Raw genomic sequence first — 20,303 nt, forward strand, 5'->3', positions numbered from 1 at the left:
GGCCAAATGGTGCCAAAGAAGGATAGAACTTTTTTAATGTATGCAACAACAGCAGCAAGAATACTTATTGCGAAGTATTGGAAGACACAAGATTTACCCACCCGGGAAGAATGGCAGATGAAGTTGATGGACTATATGGAACTGGCGGAAATGACTGGCAGAATCCGAGACCAGGGAGAAGAGTCAGTGGAAGAAGACTGGAAAAAGTTTAAAGACTATTTACAGAAATACTGTAAAATTAATGAATGTTAGAAAAATGTTGGAATGAAGTTATATAGCTTTAGTAGAAATGTTATAAGGAACTAAGTATAAATAGATTAATAGAGTATTAAAGGAAAAAATAAGGTTAGAATGTGTCAAGATAATTATAGGATAGAAAACAGAGGAAGATGGAAAGGAATTGCTGAAACAATTAACAGAAGTGGAATACAAAAAGGGAGGTGTGAGGAGGTCGTTGAAATAAGTGAATGAAAGATAAGATATTGAAATTGTTTGATGTGTTTTAAATGGTTTTTGTTTTGTTTTGTTAGTTTAATGTGTTAGTGTTATGTAGTGTCTTTGTATTGTATTGTCTTTTTTGTGTGTTTAAATTGTTGGAAAAGTAATAAATATTATATATGTATATTATATTATATTATATATATATATATATATATATATATATATATATATATATATATATATATTTGCTTTCGTAGATTTTCACGGGTACAGGAATGCAGGTTTTGGTGTCTTCGGGTGTCTTCCCGTGTAAGAGTAGGGGTGTCTGGGCGACATTTCGACGAGGTCTCACTCGTCATCTTCAGGCTGGTGCTTTCGGCTTCTTGTTACTGGAACAGAGCAGAATCTGGTGTTTGAGTTCCTATAAATACTGTTGAGGGGTGTGGTGTATAGCCTCCAACGTTCTGGGCAGAGAGGAAGTTCCTAGATTAGTGTGCCTTTTCTTCTTTTGTTCCTTAATTACTTGAGGGATATCTTGAGTGATTTCATGAGTGATATTCTGAATACTCCTGGGTGGGTCATTAAGTGTAGATTAGTTGCTAAAGCTTTCGTGTCTTGACCTCTTGAGCTTGTGAAGAGTTTTTCTGAGAAGATGGCTGTGCTGCATTTAGTTGTGCTCTGGCTTGGCTTCGTGTATAGGGGCGAGCTGTGATTTTGTGCCTTGTGCCCGCCAGATCTGTGTAGGGATTGCAGGGGGGTGCAGCATCCGGAGGTGCCACTATAGTTTGGCTACTGGATGGAGTCTGTAATATGTCTGTGGAGAGGGTCTGGGTTTGGGTCTGGTGTGGTTGATTGGTGACGGCGTTCTGTGTGCCTCTGGTTCTGGTGTCGGTTTTTGTGGGGAGGGCTAATTTCCAGATGTCTGGCAGGCGGGACGTGTCGTCACGCTTGTTCATGTTGTGAGGGTGTTTCTCTATCTCGATGGCTTCCATGATTATTCTCTTGTGGTGATGTTCCATGTTAAAGAGCAATTTGGAATCTGCAAAATTAATTTCGTGTCCTGTTTCTTTCCTGTGTTGGAAAAGAGAGGAAGTTTTTTCTTCTTTTTTGACGGCATTCTTGTTGTCAGGGGTTCAGGAGCAGAGGCGAGGGCAAGGGAGGAAACAGAGAGCGAGGGGGAGGAGGCAGAAGAAAGGATGAGTGATGACGACGACCCGAGATCTCCGAGTCTTTCCAGTGAATCAGAAGATTCACAAAGAGGAGCACCAGTGGCCAGGGCAAGGGGGGAGACTATGGGGACACCCCAGGAAGAAAGAGCCAGAAGGGACTCAGAGGGGAGCAGTTGGAGATCGGGACCCACGTCACCGCCAGAGAGTAGGGAAGAGGAAGAGCGCCAGGGAGCTAGCGCTGGCAGCTCGCAACAGGAGGGAGGGCACGAGTTAGGAGTGGCCACACCTTCATCGGGGAGCGAAGTGACGGTTAGACGGAAAGTGGAAGGTTGGGCGCGCGCGCCAAGTTCAAATGCACAGGAAGGTGGCGCAGTAGGCAGCCCGGAAAGGGAGCCAGGTCCTAAAGCCCGGCGCAAGGAGACAGGGGAGTCAGGGGGGTCAGCGTCAGAAGAATCCCGGAAGGAAGAGACCCAGGGGGGCAGAGGGATCCAGAGGAGAACTGTCAGGCGGAAAAGGTGGAGCAGGGCCAGGATATTAAGTTGGTGCGCAAGGGGCGGAGACTCAGAAGGAGCTTCGCCGACCTAAGCATAAGGCGTAGGGTTGCACGCAGCAGCTCAAGAATGGAGACTGTAACTCAATAAAGACTTTTATTTAACGACCGCTGGCTAGCGTGATCCTCTGTGAGCTAGGATCTGGAAGTAACCCTGACAGTAAGCTCCTTCTCTTCAAATTGTGGACATCCACGACCTCGCGGAGAGGAGGGAAAGCGGGTGCCTACAAGAGAGCTCACGAACGGTAGACAAGATGACGGCTGAACAGCAAATAACGGAACTCAGAGACGCGGTTTCACGACTGACTGCCGAGGCGGTGGCGTCCAGGAAAAGAGAGGAGGACGCAGCTGCCGCCTACAGGGATCTCCAGGTCAGGTTGGACGTGCTTACGAAGCAGGGGCAACAGACACCCAAATCAGAGGGGATTGGGTTGGGGAGACGCACAGGCGGTCTGGTCTCGCACTTCGATGGGAATTTGCAACAGTACCCCAATTTTAGAGCAGACGTAATGTGTGCACTGCAACTACTGCACAAAGACTTTAGAGATGAACAAGAGAAAGTGGGGTTCATCATGTCCCATTTGCATGGAGACGCTAAAGCATGGCTGCGCAATTTGTGGAGGGATAAGGATCCCGCGCTCCAAAATGCGGACGCCTTTATTAAAGCGATGGATGGCTGTTTTTTATCAAGCATTGACGTGGATCTTGCCCGAAGGGAGGTGCATGGACTAAGGCAAGGGAGGGCCAGCTTACGGCAATATCATGCCCGCTTTTTCGCTTTGGTCAGTGCACTGGAATGGGACAGAGATTCGGCTCCCGTCAGAGACCTTTTTTGGGAGGGCTTGAACAGCTCGGTGAAAGATGAGATTGCGAGGGGGGAGAGACCCCGGACCACGCAGGAGATCGTTCAGAGGGCGCTGGCGGTGGGAGTGCGGCTGGAAGAACGTCCGTGGAGCAGGGACGAAGGGCGCAGCGGGCGCGAACCAGCCAGGGGCTCCTCCTTCTTTCCCAGAGAAGCAGCGCGTGCGCAATCCACGCCTCCAACAGGGGGAGGGGTGGAACCGATGGAGGTTGGGAGTGCAAGGGCTCAGTCAGCAGCCAGAGCCCTAGCACCGGCAGCAGTGAAAGCGAAGCCTCCTAGAGGGAACAGGAAGTGTTACATCTGCGAGGATCCAGGGCATATGGCGAAAGAGTGTCCCCGGAGGCTCCACAAGCACACTGCAGCCTCAGCAATGGTGACTGCAGCAACGCAGCAAGGAGAACCACAGCAGGGAAACGACGATGTCTGGCTGGAAGAGGAGGCACTGGGGCCCAGCCAGACGTGTCAGTGAAGCAGTCCCCAGAGATTTTACCACCCATGGACCCCCTCCCGCCCAAGCCAGTAGTGAGGCTCACCGCATCGCTCCAGCTACCCAATGGAATCACCATGGACGTGCCAATCACCGTCGACTCGGGAAGCAATGCAGACTTCATAGGGCAGGACTTTGTCGACCGGCACGCTATACAGTTGCTGCCTGCCGCGCTGCCACTGCAGGTTGTCACGGTGGATGGCAGGGAGCTGTTAGGGGGGCAAGTGGTGAAGCAGACGCCACCTATGGTGCTGCGGCTTGGAAATCACAAGGAAATCATCAGCTTCAACGTCACTCAACTCTCGGACACGCCTATTGTATTGGGCATGAGTTGGCTGGACAAGCACAGCCCGACGCTGGCTTGGTACCAGAGGCAGCTGACCTTCGGCTCTTCCTTTTGTGCTGAACACTGCATCATGCCCCAGCAGGAAGGGGAGCAAGAGGAGTCACAGATGCTGCTAGGCACGCTGCAAGCGATTCCCCACAAGTACGCAGAATTTTTGGAGGTTTTCTGCGAGAAGGAGGCAGACAAGCTACCCCCCCACAGACCATATGACTGCAAAATTGACCTGCTGCCGGGGGCGGCGCTGCCCAAAGGGAAGCTGTATTCCATGTCTGAAGACGAACTGCAGGAACTCAAGGAGTTCATTGATCATAATTTGAAGCGCGGTTTCATCCGAGAGTCCAGGGCAGCGGGGGGCAGTCCTGTATTCTTTGTGAAGAAGCGAGACACGCCCCAAAAGAGGCTCGTAGTGGACTACCGCATTTTGAACAGTGTCACCAAGCCATCGGACTTCCCCATGCCCCGAATCGACGACCTCCTCGCAAAAGTACGCAAGGGCAGCGTGTTCACCAAGTTGGACCTGCGAGGGGCGTACAACCTGATTCGCATGCGGGAAGGAGATGAGTGGAAGACAGCCATGTTCACGCCCCTGGGCACCTACGAATATAGAGTTATGCCTTTTGGATTGCAAAATGGCTCCCACGTTTTTCAAGCTTTCATGCATCACGTGTTGGCGGGGCTCCTCTACAAGACGTGCGTCTGTTTCTTGGATGACATCCTGATCTTTTCGGAATCGCAGCAGGAGCATGACAGACACGTCAGGGAAGTGCTGAGCAGGCTCCAGTAACATAGGCTTTACGCCAAGCTGGAGAAGTGCCAATTCGACGTGACGGAGGTGGATTTCCTGGGCTACAAGTTGTCTGACAAGGGGCTCGCCATGGACAGCGCCAAGGTTCGAGCGGTGTTGGATTGGAAAAGCCCACGCAACCGGAAGGAGGTCCAACGATTTGTCGGCTTCGCGAACTTCTATCGCAAGTTCATCAAAGGCTTCGCTATGCAGACAGCGGCCGTTACAGACACGCTCAGTTCCAAGAAAAGAAGTTCATCTGGACAGCGCAGGCGGAGCAGTCCTTTCAGGCACTCAAGCGTCTTTTCGCCTCGGAGGAACAGCTGCTTCATGTCGACCCCAGCAGGCCGATGAGAGTTGAAACAGACGCCTCGGACAGGGCCGTCGGAGCAGTCCTGCTGCAGAAGGACCCGCAGGGGGTTTGGAGGCCCGGAGCGTTTTACTCCAGGAAGCTCAGCAAGTCCGAACAGAACTACACCATCTGGGACAGGGAGTTGCTGGCTATTCATGCAGCGTTCAAAGCATGGAGGCACTTCCTGATTGGAGCCAAGCACACGGTGCAGGTCTGCACGGACCACAAGAATCTGGAGCACTGGCGCACGGCACAGTTCCTGAACCAGAGGCAGATACGTTGGGCTGAGTTCTTTGCGAATTTCGACTTCCGAATAGAGTATGTCCCGGGGGACACCAACATCATGGCGGACGCGCTCTCCCGTAAGCCACAGTATCTGGAGGACGCCACGCCAGCGGCCGCCATGCACATCTTCGCGCCAACAGTGTGGGCGTGCGCTGCGGCGACAGTGGACCTGGAGGCGGTGCGACAAGCGTTGCGGGATGACTCTTTCGCGCAAGCAAAGATGGCTGAGATCCAAAGGGGCACGGCAGCGACCGACGGGTTCCAGCTGAGAGATGGATTGCTCATCCGCAAAGGGGCCATCTACGTGCCGGGAGACGAACTTCGCGCCAAGGTACTGCATCAGCTGCACGACGCGCCCACTGCCGGGCACTTTGGCAAAGAGAAGACGGTGGAATTAGTCGCCAGGGATTTCTGGTGGCCCGGAATGAGAGGGGAGGTCGCGGACTACGTGGCGAGGTGCGACACCTGCCAGAGGGCCAAACCAGTGCACAGACCGCCGGCCGGACTGTTGGAACCGCTGCAAACTCCGGTCGAACCATGGGAGAGAGTCGCCCTGGACTTCGTCACGGATCTGCCCAGCTCGAGGGGCAAGACGGCCGTGCTGGTGGTGGTGGACTTGTTCTCCAAGATGGCACATTTCATCCCGTGTGCGAAGGTGGCCACGGCGGAACAAACCGCCAAACTGTTCATAGACCACGTGTTCAAGGTTCACGGTCTGCCACGGTCTATTCTGTCCGACCGCGGGCGGCAGTTCATCTCGAATTTCTGGCAGAAGCTGATGGGCTTCCTAAACGTCAAGATCAACCTGGCATCGGCGAGACACCCGCAGACCAACGGGCAAGCGGAGCGGGTCAATGCCATCATGCAGCAGTACCTGAGATGCTATGCGAATCAACAGCCTGCGACGTGGGTGGATTACCTGCCGCTCGCCGAGTTCGCCTACAACAACACGAAGCACGTGTCCACGGGGGTCACGCCGTTCTTCGCCAACAACGGGAGGCACCCCAGAACCTTCCCGGGACTGGAAAGATTGGTGGAGGGGGAGCCGCAGACAGCAGATGCGTTCGCGTCGGAGTTGCAGGAGGTCCACGATCAGCTGCGGCGGCACCTGGAGCTGGCCAAACACGCATACAAGGTGCAGGCAGACAAACACAGAAGGGTTGGCGAAGAGATCCGTGTGGGAGACTGGGTCTGGTTAGCAGCCCACGCAGTGCCGGCCAGGTCGTTGGCCAAGAAGAAACTAGGGCATAAACAACTGGGGCCCTACCAAGTCGAAGAGCAGGTCAACCCGGTGGCTTTCAGGCTGGCGCTTCCGGAGGGTTCCAGAATGCATCCGGTGTTCCACAGATCGGTGCTCACTCCCTACAAGGCACCGCACAGGTTTCAGGAACCCGGCACGGCGCCGAGTCCGCTCCGAGAGGGAACCAGGCAACGGGGAGTGGCACAGGAGGTGCGCCTCAACGAAGTCACGGAGATTTTGGACTCCAGATGGGGGGAAGAGGGGGTAGAATACCTTCTCGCTAAGGAGGGCACCCCGGCCAGTGCCAACAGCTGGGTGCCAGGCTACGCTCTAGATGAACCTCTGCTCAAGGAAGAGTTTCATGCCCTTTTCCCCCATAGGCCAATGCCAGCGGACTTTTTCGACGACTGGCTTTTCACGCCCACGCTTTCAGCCAGCACGTTCCGGGGGTTCGACTCGGATGAGGAACCGACACGAGACGCCCGTTCCCCGGAGGGGTCACCCTCGGGATCTGCTTCAGAACCCTCGTATTGGTGGGATGATCGACCAGAGGAGCAGTGGCGCAGGAAGTGGATGGAGGGTCCAGGACGAGCAACGCCTACAGAAGGAAGCGAGGGAGAGACCGACATGGACGTTTTCGGGGACAACCAGGGTCTCGAGCACGGCGGCACAGAGATGGAAGCAGAGGTGACCGTCGTTGACGAGAGCAGGGAGGAAGAACCGGAAGTCTTCGGATGGAGGCCTGCCACGGGAAGCGAACTGTACCCGACATTCGTCCCTTTGACACTGCAGCACCCAGTTCCCGCACCGGAAGGAGGGGAGGGGGGAAGGGGGGGCTTCGAGGGGGGGATGGATGTCAGGGGTTCAGGAGCAGAGGCGAGGGCAAGGGAGGAAACAGAGAGCGAGGGGGAGGAGGCAGAAGAAAGGATGAGTGATGACGACGACCCGAGATCTCCGAGTCTTTTCAGTGAATCAGAAGATTCACAAAGAGGAGCACCAGTGGCCAGGGCAAGGGGGGAGACTATGGGGACACCCCAGGAAGAAAGAGCCAGAAGGGACTCAGAGGGGAGCAGTTGGAGATCGGGACCCACGTCACCGCCAGAGAGTAGGGAAGAGGAAGAGCGCCAGGGAGCTAGCGCTGGCAGCTCGCAACAGGAGGGAGGGCACGAGTTAGGAGTGGCCACACCTTCATCGGGGAGCGAAGTGACGGTTAGACGGAAAGTGGAAGGTTGGGCGCGCGCGCCAAGTTCAAATGCACAGGAAGGTGGCGCAGTAGGCAGCCCGGAAAGGGAGCCAGGTCCTAAAGCCCGGCGCAAGGAGACAGGGGAGTCAGGGGGGTCAGCGTCAGAAGAATCCCGGAAGGAAGAGACCCAGGGGGGCAGAGGGATCCAGAGGAGAACTGTCAGGCGGAAAAGGTGGAGCAGGGCCAGGATATTAAGTTGGTGCGCAAGGGGCGGAGACTCAGAAGGAGCTTCGCCGACCTAAGCATAAGGCGTAGGGTTGCACGCAGCAGCTCAAGAATGGAGACTGTAACTCAATAAAGACTTTTATTTAACGACCGCTGGCTAGCGTGATCCTCTGTGAGCTAGGATCTGGAAGTAACCCTGACACTTGTGTTCTGCGATACGTGCATTTATTCGTCTGTTTGTTTGTCCAATGTACGTGGCTGGGCAGACTTTGCAGGGTATTTCATAGACCCCTTGGTTTTCCAGCTGGATTTTGTCTTTTGGGTTTCTGAGGATATTGGCTATTTTTTGGTTGGTGCAGAAGGCTGTTTTGATATTGTGTTTATGGAGGATTTTGCTAATTTTGTCTGTAGTGCCCTTGATATAAGGAAGGAGGGCCATGCCATTGTTTTCTTCTGTGTCTTGCCCAGCCACGTACATTGGACAAACAAACAGACGAATAAATGCACGTATCGCAGAACACAAGAATGCCGTCAAAAAAGAAGAAAAAACTTCCTCTCTTTTCCAACACATGAAAGAAACAGGACACGAAATTAATTTTGCAGATTCCAAATTGCTCTTTAACATGGAACATCACCACAAGAGAATAATCATGGAAGCCATCGAGATAGAGAAACACCCTCACAACATGAACAAGCGTGACGACACGTCCCGCCTGCCAGACATCTGGAAATTAGCCCTCCCCACAAAAACCGACACCAGAACCAGAGGCACACAGAACGCCGTCACCAATCAACCACACCAGACCCAAACCCAGACCCTCTCCACAGACATATTACAGACTCCATCCAGTAGCCAAACTATAGTGGCACCTCCGGATGCTGCACCCCCCTGCAATCCCTACACAGATCTGGCGGGCACAAGGCACAAAATCACAGCTCGCCCCTATACACGAAGCCAAGCCAGAGCACAACTAAATGCAGCACAGCCATCTTCTCAGAAAAACTCTTCACAAGCTCAAGAGGTCAAGACACGAAAGCTTTAGCAACTAATCTACACTTAATGACCCACCCAGGGGTATTCAGAATATCACTCATGAAATCACTCAAGATATCCCTCAAGTAATTAAGGAACAAAAGAAGAAAAGGCACACTAATCTAGGAACTTCCTCTCTGCCCAGAACGTTGGAGGCTATACACCACACCCCTCCACAGTATTTATAGGAACTCAAACACCAGATTCTGCTCTGTTCCAGTAACAAGAAGCCGAAAGCACCAGCCTGAAGATGACGAGTGAGACCTCGTCGAAACGTCGCCCAGACACCCCTACTCTTACACGGGAAGACACCCGAAGATACCAAAACCTGCATATATATATATATATATATATATATATATATATATATATATATATATATAAAAATTTAGTTGTGCCTTTCCAAGCATCTCAGGGCAAAGATCCTGATGCACCTCCATCATCTTTACATTTGAACTCTCTCAAATTACAAAGAGCCTTGGAGGTCTTCCCTTTAGTGCAAAAGCCCTCAAAGTATGCACCGATGTGCTGTGAAAGCTCTGCTGAGTGGGGCTGTGACTCAGGTACACCCATTAATCCAGCCTGTCAGTAACAAGGGCAGATTTGTCCCTCCCTCTTTCCCTGGAATCTGTCTCGGGAGGCATTTTACTTTGATAACGAGTTTTCCTGCTCCGCCAATCAGAGCCCAGCATCCCTCACCACCACATTTAAACACTTAGTTCATGGCAACATTAGCCATCTTGGCAATATCTGCTAATTGGCATAAAGCAGCTCTGATCTGATCTTCCAGGGGCTACAAAGTGGCTGCCAGTCTACTGTAAGCACTTTCTGTGTTTGCACATTTCATTATTCATTGACAGGAGACGAGTCCATTTCATGTCTTTTAGCGTCACTCAGTTTATTCTTCCCTGATAGTTCAGCAGAACTTGACCCAGTATGAACCGCAGTGCTAATTTTGGGAATCTTTGTTTGCCTCCAGTTTTCCATCCACTGCATGACCTTTCCTTGGGAATGGTGATTTTTTTGGAATGTCAGTGAGTTTTCCATGCTGTTCACCCTATGGCTTAGGAACAGAAAGGCAACATAAAAACAAGCAGCAGCAATTAATTTATTATTATTATTATTAGGTAAAAAGGTAAAGGACCTCTGGACGGTTAGGTCCAGTCAAAGGCAAGTATGGGGTTGTGGTGCTCATCTCGCTTTTCAGGCCAAGGGAGCTGGGGTTTGTCCACAAACAGCTTTCTGGGTCATGTGGCCAGCATGACTAAATGCTTCTGGTGCAATGGAACACCGTGACGGAAGCCAGAGCACATAGAAACACTGTTTACCTTCCCGCCGCACCGGTACCTCCTTGCACTGGTATGCTTTTGAACTGCTAGGTGGGACAGAGCAACAGGAGCTCACTCCATCGTGCAGACTCGAACTGCTGACCTTCCGATCGGCAAGCCCAAGAGGCTCAGTGGTTTAGATCACAGCGCCAACCACTCCAATAATATTAATAATAGTAATACTGATGGTAGTAGTAAAAAAACAGTGCAGAAGTGTGTCTGGATTGTGCCTATTTAATCTTCTTGTCATAACAATGCTTGGAGGTAGATCATCTTTATTATTTACGTGCAGCCACTGGAGAACTGAGGCTAGGAGGTGGTCCGTTGTCCACCCTTGCCCACTCTTTCTTTTGTCATTTTCCAGGATGTGACACTGGCTTTGGAAAGGTGGCTGCTCATCACTTAGACACCTTGGGACTGACCGTCTATGCTAGTGTCCTGGATCTGAAGAGTCCTGGCGCAGAGGAGCTTCGGCAGAGCTGCTCGTCGCGCCTGACCCTGCTGGAAATGGACCTGACAAAAGCTGAGGACATCCAGAGAGTCTTGCAGTTCATCAAGGCTCAGACAGTGAGGACAGGTAACTTGAGAGTGTTGGCAATCAGAACAGAAGCAAGGCAGGTGTAGGATTCTCAGAGTCTCACCTTTGGGATTTGAAACAAAACATTCTGGGTTTCAAGGCCGGAACATGAAAGCGGGTGGTAAGCATAAATCTCAGAATCAGATTAGATAGTTGAGTGAATTTCTGAAAAAATCTTCAGTTTGTAGGCTGTCTCATATTAAAATGTAACAATCAAACAAACAATCTCCACACCAGCAGTTCTAGGGTACAGTTATATAGGGTATTTACCCATATGTTTTTGCAGGTGCAAAAACATTTTGAGAAAAGATGCCGGATGGTGGGTTTTTCCTTAATCCAGCAGCAGCAAAATGTCTTTGTTTGTCCACACACATGGAGGACAAGCGGCCAGGGGAAAAGCAGCCATTTGCCAATTTATTTTTATATATACCACTGTATCATAAAAATAGGTCACAGTGGTTTACAACAATATAAAACCATGCAGGAGAACTGTAAAAATGGAAAGTAAAACCATTACATACATCAGCAAACCAGTTTCCTTCTTGGCATGCAGGGCTCTGGGGCCTGGTGAACAACGCCGGCATCAACACCACCCTTGCGGATGCGGAGCTGACGCCTCTCCACGACTTCCGCAGCTGCATGGAGGTGAACTTCTTTGGCACTTTGGAGCTGACCCAGGGGCTGCTGCCTTTGCTGCGCTCCTCACAAGGAAGGATCATCACCATCAGCAGTCCAGCAGGTAAAGGGAAGGAGAAAACCTTCCATGGGATCTGGTTTCGCCAATGGGAAAGAGTGGGAGTGTGCCTTTGGGAGTTGGGCTGCCCTAGGAAGCTGCCTTCCCTAGGAAGTCAGGCCCATTGGTCCATTGAGCTCAGGGCTGCCTGTATACTGACTGGCAGATTCCACCGCTGGGGATTGAACTTGGGACATTCTGAGTGCAAAGCAGGTGCTCTACCAGTGACCTACAGCCCTTCCCTACTATTTGACCCTCCTGCAGTCAAGATGGGGGTAGAGAGTAACCCCTCCCTCCTCTCCTTCTGCAGGTAACATGCCGTTCCCCTGTTTATCTGGCTACGGGGCATCCAAAGCTGCTCTCAGCCTGGTCATGGACACTCTGCAGTACGAACTTGCACCCTGGGGGATCCAAGTGAGCGTCATCCTCCCAGGGTATTTCAAAACGGGTAAGAGAATGACTGGGACCGCTGGCAGTGCACAGGGTGGGTGGGTGGGTGGGATAATGTGTCTTTTCCTTGTCCGCTGCTGAGGACTTGCTCTGTTTCGCAGGTTCCAAGGAAACTGAAATTATTGGGGGGGGGGGTCCAGGCGTAGCACAGCCTGGGTGTGGGGCTTCCCTTACTCTTTATGTGTGCAGTGAGGCTTCTAGAATACACCCAGCTAAGATTTCTTCTTCCCCAGAGCTACCAAATCCAGGGAAAGAACCAAAGGAGTCTTTAGGGAAGGGAAACAGGAAGACAGAGCCAGGAGAGGCAGCTCCTCCGGCACCTTCACGAGTGTGGTGGAAGAGGTACCGAGTTTGGTGCCAGAGTGCAGGATCCATCAGTGGGAATTTTGCACACCACAAGGAGCTGCCAGTTCATTCTCTTACAGATACATTTGCACTTGGAGGATTGGCTTTGACCCCTCTCTCTGAAGTCCTTACTGACAACCACTTTGAGATACTTAATATAATAGTAAATAGTCTATAAGCAAACTAAAATAAAAGTAAAAGAACAAATAAATGTCCCATCTGCCTTGTTACTATAACTTGGAGAGGCCCCTCCTGGGCATCACTTGGGGCTAACTCTCTCTCTCTCCTCTCAATGCGTGATTCCTGCTTGTTGTGTCCCATCAACTGCTCCAACTGGCTCAATTTAACTGCTATTATTCATTTCATTCACAAGATCCAAATGGGAGGAGCAAGGAAACATGAGGAAATGCTGTCTTGTTGCTTGGCTCATGCTGTGGCTTTGGAAATTGTTCCAAACACTGCCCTTATTTTTTCAAGTTTCACTTCAGTCCTAAGGACTAGAAACATGCCTTAAGTGGAAGCTGAGATTCTGGGGAGGCCAAATTTTCCACTAGATACCAAACTCCAGGATGAAGGAATTGTATAAGCTACATGGGCTACACCCAGCATGGCCTCCTCACCACCTACAAAATAGGTTCTAAGAAATCTCTTACTCCCCCCCCCTCCCAACCTGTCTATTCTTTGCAGATGGTTCTTGTAATCATGCTTATTGGAAAGAAAGGAAGGCTCAGCTCCTGGCAGCTCTATCCCCTGAACTCCTGGAAGCCTATGGAGAAGAATACCTGGAAGACATCAACAGGCAGTTTCTTGCTTCCATGAAGTTTGCTGTGGAGGACCTCAGCTCAGTCGTGGAGAGCATCGTGGACGGCCTCCTGTCTACCAGGCCTCTGGTGAAATACTACCCGGGGAGAGGCCTGGGCCCCATGTACTTCATCCACCACTACTTGCCCCACACCGTCCGCAACCTCTTCCTCAAAGCCTTCTTCATCAACCCAAAGTTGCCCAGAGGGCGCCAGCCAAAGCCTTGCAACAGCCCCCGGAAACAGTGAAGGGCAGCTTGGCAGAGAAAGCACCTGGGAAAGACTTCAGGGCCCAGAGTAGCTGCTTAAGGTGTTTCTACTGAAAATGCACCAGCTCATTTGTGTCAGTGCAGGGAGAGGACAAGCTGCGGCCATTGCTGCTACCCAGCCAGTAATGCCTTTTTCCTAAGTGAGCATTAAAATTATAGGAAGATGGTGGGATAGGGACCCATTCGCTTCAATGAACAGAGTGCTGGAAAAGCCCTACTGAGACCAATGATTGTTGCATTTGGGGAAGGGGGGAGTTACCAGTGGCAAGTGAACCCCTCCCCCCCAATTCCTGGCTGGCTTTTCTCTCCCTCTTTGTGCCAAAGGAGATGGCTGCTGCTGCTGCTGCTAACTGATAGTGAAAGGGCTTCACCATACCTCAGCTTTGTGATATACCTCTCTGTAAACTTCAGCTGAGCCAATGCCATGTCTCCTCACTGTACTGTGTCTTCTTCACTGCAAATAGCCAAAGGCCTTTCCAGCTTCTCAGTCTGTATGTAGCACCCCCACCCCACCCTCAGCACAAGCATGGTAATATTCATTAACAATAGTCACCACAGCAATCATGATCAAAATCAAAGTATTATAATTAAGAATTTATATCAGCCATAATTGGTACCTATTTGAATCACTCAGTTCAATCAATAAATTATTTTTTGCTATTAAAAAAATGCACACCTAGTTTCTTAGCAGCTCTGGAAACAGTAGCCACAGAGTAAATAATACAAAACTGATTATCAATTAATAGCTTAATTTTATCCAAAATTAATAGCTTGTGTTTTATCCAAATACTGAGGCAGCATATGTTAACAAGGTTTTACTCCCTTGGATCCACATATAATGGGCAAAAAATAATGAGTTGTAATTTTAGATTGCCTGCATCCAAAAAACCCCCACCCTACCCCAGTTTTCATTGATTTCATTTATTCTGCTCCACAGTCTCAGGTGTAAAGCAGATCAGTTCACATACATATACACACAGAATGGTACTTCGGAAGTCAAATGGAGTCCATTCCAGAAGTCCATTTGAATTCCAAAATGTTTGAAAACTAAGGTGTGGCTTCCGATTGGCTGAAGGAAGCTCCTGCAGCCAATTGGAAGCTGTGTTGGACATTCAGGTTCCAAAGAACGTTCACAAACCAGAACATTCACTTCTGGGTTTGTGGCGTTTGGGAGCCAAAACGTTCAAGTCGCAGGGTGTTTGTCAACCAAGGTACGACTGTATCCCAAGATTTCCAAGTCTGATTTTACTCTACAGAATTTTAGCCCTACAGAATAGTAGGGCTAATAAGTCTCTACAGAGGGCAACTTCCAGGCACTTAGAAAGCCCACCAGCTGACCTCCTTTGCAACCAAAGAATTTTAGGAGCTGACAGTTTGTATATTTTAACAGCTGCTAGTTCTCATTTCCAATAACTTTTGTCAATACCTCTATGGATTGGGCCATTTATATTTCTGGGATCTGGGACCAAAAACTAATCTTAAAGGTGAACAATTAATGCCTAACTGCTCCATCCTAAAAAGGAACCAAATATAAGCAACATTAAAGCACAGCTTGTTTAAGGAGAATAATTCAAGGTTGTTTGGTCTAGAGCAAGATGAACACCTTTCATTCCACCAACGCAGGGAGGAAAAAAGAGGTGGCATGCCTGCAGCAATGTTGCTTACATAAAAATAAAAATTGGGTCAACTTGAAACCCTGTTTTACTGTGTCTGTATAAGGGTTCAGGCCGAACCCCATTTACCTGAGAGTAAGCCCCACTGAATTCAATAGGCCTTACTTCTGAGTAGACATGACTAGGATTGCCACCTTACTTCTGTCAAGATCCCATAATGGCCAGCCCTTACTTTTGTTGTAATATTACAGTGTAATAATAGCTGTATATGAGCCAAAGAAATATTTTGCTAATATTAGCTGTAGCCAAATTGCACCATAGCCAGATCGAAGGTGAAGGTAAAACCTATGAAGGATGAAAATAACTGCTTATTTGGACCCTTGAGATAATAGATTAAATGGTGTAATTTGTAGCCTGGTAAGGGTTCAAAGTATGTAGAACAGCATGTATGTACAAAGGGGCTTCTCTACATGTGTTCAACTGAAGGGGCTTGGAGCCTCTGCTCAGCTGGGGGCCATGTGAGAAGGCTGAAGAGGCCTGTGGCTGGAAGTGCTTGCAGCAGCATCCAAGTATTCATCAGTAGTCACTGGTGTCTGCTCATTTGGAACATCAACCTTAAACGTTTGGGGACAAGAGGGGGAATCGCCCAATTTCACAAACATGTTGCGTATTTGTGCAAATGAATGCAACACATTATAGAACGCTGCTTGTGTGGATCTTGTTAGTACCTCTCATTCCTGCGGCTGACCTCAAGGATGCTGGGTGTTTTCTTTTTTTGCTGCTGCAGCAAACCTGCTGTTCTTCTGTCCTCCAAGCCTCATCGCCATGCAGGAACTGAGCCAAAAAAGGCCTCCCCAAAGGGGGCCTCTCCTTGCCTCCAGAAGAGGGCAGGGACTCCCAGGCAGATGGCCTACAAATCTTGTCACGAAGAACAAGGTCACGATTGTCACTTGGAAATAAATTAAAATGGTTACTTCATACTTTGGTTGTGTATCTTGATGTCCTGGGGGAAACTCAGTGAGTCGGGTCATGTCAGAGAAAGTGCTTCGTTCCAGATGGTGGCAGAGGCAGGCAGTGCACATCCAGGCAGTGTGCAGAAAACCCTGTCTCAGCTCAGGGGGGACCTGCTGCTGGCAACCTTACATAGGTCCTGGGGCTGCAGAGTAGTAGGGGCCTTGTGCAGGCTGGAGCCAAGTGGCCAAGCCAGATCCACCACCACCCCGGGGTTCCCTACCCCTTAGTCACTCAGCCTATCCTTCACACAAATGCTATGAAACTTGTCTGGATCTCCTACGAGGAAGGCACAGGAAGAGATAAATAAAGATGTAACAAAACAAGCAGCTTCTTAACACACACAGGGCAGCAGGAAGCATCCACCCAGCCCTTCTGCATGTCCTGGCACTCCCTTCAGCCTTAGCCAGTGATGAAGACTTGGGTAATGCCACTTGCAGTCCCAAGACCTGGAGGGCTGCTGCTTCCTCAGCCTCACTTTAATGTGGAGACACCACAGAACACATCACTTGTATTCTGCATTTGTATGGTGGGAGGCAGGCAGAAAGTAAAGTCAGCTGGCCCTCATGAGGTGTAAAGCAGTGTTTGCCTTGCTTCCCACTGGCAGAGGTTCTATTCTCCTGTCCCCTGACCCACCAAAGAACCCCTGAGCATTGTGGGGGATTTTGCAGCATGTTTCCATGTGTCTGACCTCTGCTCCTCACAGCAATTCTGTGGATGTTTCGAGGCTTCTGATCCATCTGAAAAGTCCTGGGGCAGGGAGCACAACCACATCTCCCTGCTAGAAATTGCCAAGCATCTCAGACCCTGTCCGGGAAGGGGCTGCTTCTCAGAGGGCCAAGACAAACCAGCGGAGCGCTGCAATCATTTGGGGAAATAATTTATTGTCACAGTTTAACAGAAAGGTAATGAACAGCAAGCGAAACTCTTGAGGGGTCATATACCATGGAGCCAAGGTGACTCATTTGGAAGGAGAATTGAGACAGCCTCTTTCCATCCACACCGGCCAGAGAAAAGCCTCCCCACCCAGCAGCCACTTACTTTGCACATACAAAGGAACTGAGAGACAGCCCCCCATGAAAAGAGGCACAGCCCAGGAACACCTTCCCAAAGTGCTTGCAAGCAAAGAAGCTGGAGCCTGCTGGCTGCATGGGAAGGGCCGGGGGCTGGCAGGCTGGGTGAAGGAAGGGCAGCTTTTCTGCAGTGAAAGGGCTGAGACCTGAGACCAGTGCAACTCACAGCAAAAGGCCCATACCCTGAAGAGGGGCAGGGGAAGACCCACCACAGAACCTGGGCTAGGGGAGCTCCCAGCTGAGGCCAAATGGTAGCTGCTCTTTAGGGGTCCTGGTCATTCTTCCAAGTGCGGGTGGGGAGGAGCCTTGCTTGCAAAACACCTCCAGGCAACTGGCTGGCCAAGCAAACTGCTCTGCCACTCACAGAGAGGCATGTGCAGCCACAGATCTCGCTGCTTTGCCTAGTAAGTGGGCAGGATGCTCCAAAGCCAGCACCACAGGGAAGGAGGCTGTGCCAAATCCAGGGGACTGTCCCGGAAGCGGAAGTTCCACAAACATGCTTTAAACCCACTGAGTGGTTGTGGCTTCCTATCAAGAGCTGCTGTAATGGCAGAGCTCCAAGGGCTCCCCCAACCCTGTGCCCTTTGCAGAGCTGGACTTCCCAAGACTTTCAGAGAGAAGAGCCAGGAGAGTAGAGTCGGCTGAAGGATGCAGTACAACGAAGCCTCAAGTTGCGCAAAGACAAGCAGATGCTCACAGTCGACACAACACAAACACATCTCTTCACTGCTCGCATGACATTGTGCTGGCCGACCAAAGTGTTGCATGAGGGCACAGCGTTCCTGCTGACCCTCAGAAACACCCAGAATCCCTCCTGTGGAGGACAGTAAACTTCTAGTAATACTGAATGATCTAGTCTGATCTACACAAAGCACATACAGTGACATGTTAATGAGGAAGCAGGCAGGGCCCCCCACGGCCCAGCAAGACCCCAAAGGCTCCTCCCGGTGGTCCCTCGGAAAGCTACATCCAGGTCTGGAACTTGGGGAAAGGGAGGCGAGGAACCTGTGGACTTGGCCGGGCAGGAGAGAAGGGCTTAGAAGATGGGGATGTAATTGTCTATCTTTGCCCGGTGGCGCTGGGCGATGCACTCCGCAATCCAGACGATGTTGCGGCACTCTTGCTCCTTCAGCTTCACAAAAGCATAGAAGACACCGAAGTGGAACTGGTTCAGGAAAGCCAGCTTGTTCAGCTTCACCTATTGAGAGCAGATACCAGGTGAGCAAACACAGTCCTGCCAGCCGCTCTTTCCGTGCAAGCATTTCACAGCAACACCCAGCCAGCTAGGAGGAAAGTCACACCACTCTCCCCTCTGGCTTGCGTGTGGAGAAAGGGGCCCACAGACAGGATCCAAGCTGGCCCCAGGAACCTGCTCTGTGTCTCTGCAAGGGGAAATTAGCTGGTGAGAAGAATACACAGTACAAAACACCCCTGGACACATTCACACCAGCTTAGTCTGATGGGCTAACAGAAGCCTCTCCTAGACATATGAGTGCTTGGCCACTGTCATCTGTGCTGCATGCTGGTTCATGCCTTGCCCAGGTTAGTACAACCCTCAGTGCTTGGGGCTGCTTTGAAGGACACTTGGGAAACTGCAGTTGGTGAAAGTAGGGCAGCAAAATTATGATCCTGGGACTGGGAGATGCATCATCTTTGCCAGCTATGCTGGTTCCCAGGCACAATTTCAAGGGCTGGTTTTGACCTAAAAAGCTCTCAGTGGATGAGGACCAGAGGAGGTGAGCAGCAAAGCCAGAGGGCTGTGGCTCCTCCACAGAGTGCTCAGGCTTCTGGGCTCCTTGGGGCTCCTTGTCAGCCCCACGGCCATTCATGCTTGTCTGATCGCAGCAAGTCAAGACAGAATAAATGCCTCCTTGGCATAACGGTGCCTTACCCACCAGACCTGTGGCATTCAGATAAGGCAGGGACCAGGCCCAGCAATCTCAGAGTGGCCTAGCCCTGGTTGGTATTGGTAGCGGCTGTTTCCTTCCACACTCTGACTCAGTTGGGGTGGGGGGAGAGGTGCTCCCTGCTGTCAGCTTCCTCTTGGCTGCCAAGGACAGCGCTAGCAGCTGCAAAGTAGCTGGCTGGCTTGGGACAAATGCATACAAGGCAGAAATAAATGCAACAATGGATGTGTTGGGGAAGCTTTCAAGAGAGACTCTTTGCTGGCCTCACGCTGGGGAAGTGAATCATCAGGGCAGAGAGTCTCCAAACGCCCTGCCCACCGTGTTCACGGGGCTAGTCAAGCTTGTAGGGCAATCAAGGCACCTGATAAGCAAGGGAAGCCTGCTCACCTCATGCTCAAAGAATCGGTCCTCGAGAGTCTTGTCCCCTGGGTTGCTACCAGCTCCTTCAAACAGCAGCTTATATTCCTGTGGGGGAGAAAAGCCGTTACAAGACGAGTCAAGCAAGGGGATCAGCCTTTCGACAAGCATGAAATGAAACAAGCTCAGAATGCCATCACTGCTCCCTACTGGGGAGAGAAGAAAGTTGAAGGGAAGGTGGATCCTGGGGTGGGGTGTGTGACTTTAAAAAGCACAAGAAGTAGCAAGGCAGCAACACCGCCATGCATGAAGCGGCTGCAGGAAAAGGGAAAGAAGAGCCCTGCAACTAAAGAAAGGGGGAGGGATAGAGAGGGAGGGAGGGAGGAACACACACTGAAAAGCAGTTGAAAAATTAGCAAGTTTTGAAGGTCAAGTTCATTAGAAGTTGACACAAATCTGGAGCTTTGATGGGGGGAGGTGTTGCTCCTCCATCAGTAGTGAAGGTTAAAGCACTAGGCTTGCTGGGGGGGGGGGAGGCGGCCGTTGGATGCGAATTCCCCAGAGACACAATACTGCAGCTTGAAAGCTAGGAAAGTGCAGTACTAATGACAAAAGAAAGTGGACTTTTCAGACCCCCCCACCCCTGGCAGAGAGTAGCCCCTGGGAAGGTCATGCTATACGCTGCCCTGGTCTACCCTTTCATGGGATACAAGGAAGGAGGAGTGTGACAAAAATGTGGAGAGTGACACAAGGAGGGAGATTTATCCCCATTTTCAAAGCTCCGAAACGTTCTGGGTTAATAGCCTGATCACTGAAGCCACAGCCTGCTGCTGACAGCTAGGTACCCTTTGCCTATGGGTGAGGACTGAACAACCACGTGATT

At 50.8% G+C, this 20,303-nt stretch overlaps 2 protein-coding genes across 2 annotated transcripts in view; one reads left to right on the forward strand and one right to left on the reverse strand.

The window, feature by feature from the left end:
* HSD11B2 (hydroxysteroid 11-beta dehydrogenase 2) overlaps positions 1 to 16,050 on the forward strand; it is a 39,450-nt gene extending 23,400 nt beyond the window's left edge. The window contains exons 2-5 of the mRNA XM_082232264.1: positions 10,650 to 10,862; positions 11,416 to 11,601; positions 11,906 to 12,043; positions 13,078 to 16,050. Of these exons, the coding sequence (XP_082088390.1) occupies positions 10,650 to 10,862; positions 11,416 to 11,601; positions 11,906 to 12,043; positions 13,078 to 13,439 (899 nt within the window). The 3' untranslated portion in view covers positions 13,440 to 16,050. The remainder of the gene's footprint in view (positions 1 to 10,649; positions 10,863 to 11,415; positions 11,602 to 11,905; positions 12,044 to 13,077) is intronic.
* Positions 16,051 to 16,947: 897 nt separating this feature from the next.
* The window catches only part of ATP6V0D1 (ATPase H+ transporting V0 subunit d1), a 29,131-nt gene continuing 25,775 nt past the window's right edge, over positions 16,948 to 20,303 (reverse strand). Inside the window, exons 7-8 of the mRNA XM_082232265.1 lie at positions 19,451 to 19,528; positions 16,948 to 18,354 (exon numbers count right to left, since the gene is read on the reverse strand). Coding sequence (XP_082088391.1) covers positions 18,193 to 18,354; positions 19,451 to 19,528 — 240 coding nt within the window. The 3' untranslated portion in view covers positions 16,948 to 18,192. The remainder of the gene's footprint in view (positions 18,355 to 19,450; positions 19,529 to 20,303) is intronic.

This window comes from Podarcis vaucheri, assembly GCF_965113315.1.
Source record: "Podarcis vaucheri genome assembly, chromosome: 7".
Taxonomy (NCBI): Eukaryota; Metazoa; Chordata; class Lepidosauria; order Squamata; family Lacertidae; genus Podarcis; species Podarcis vaucheri.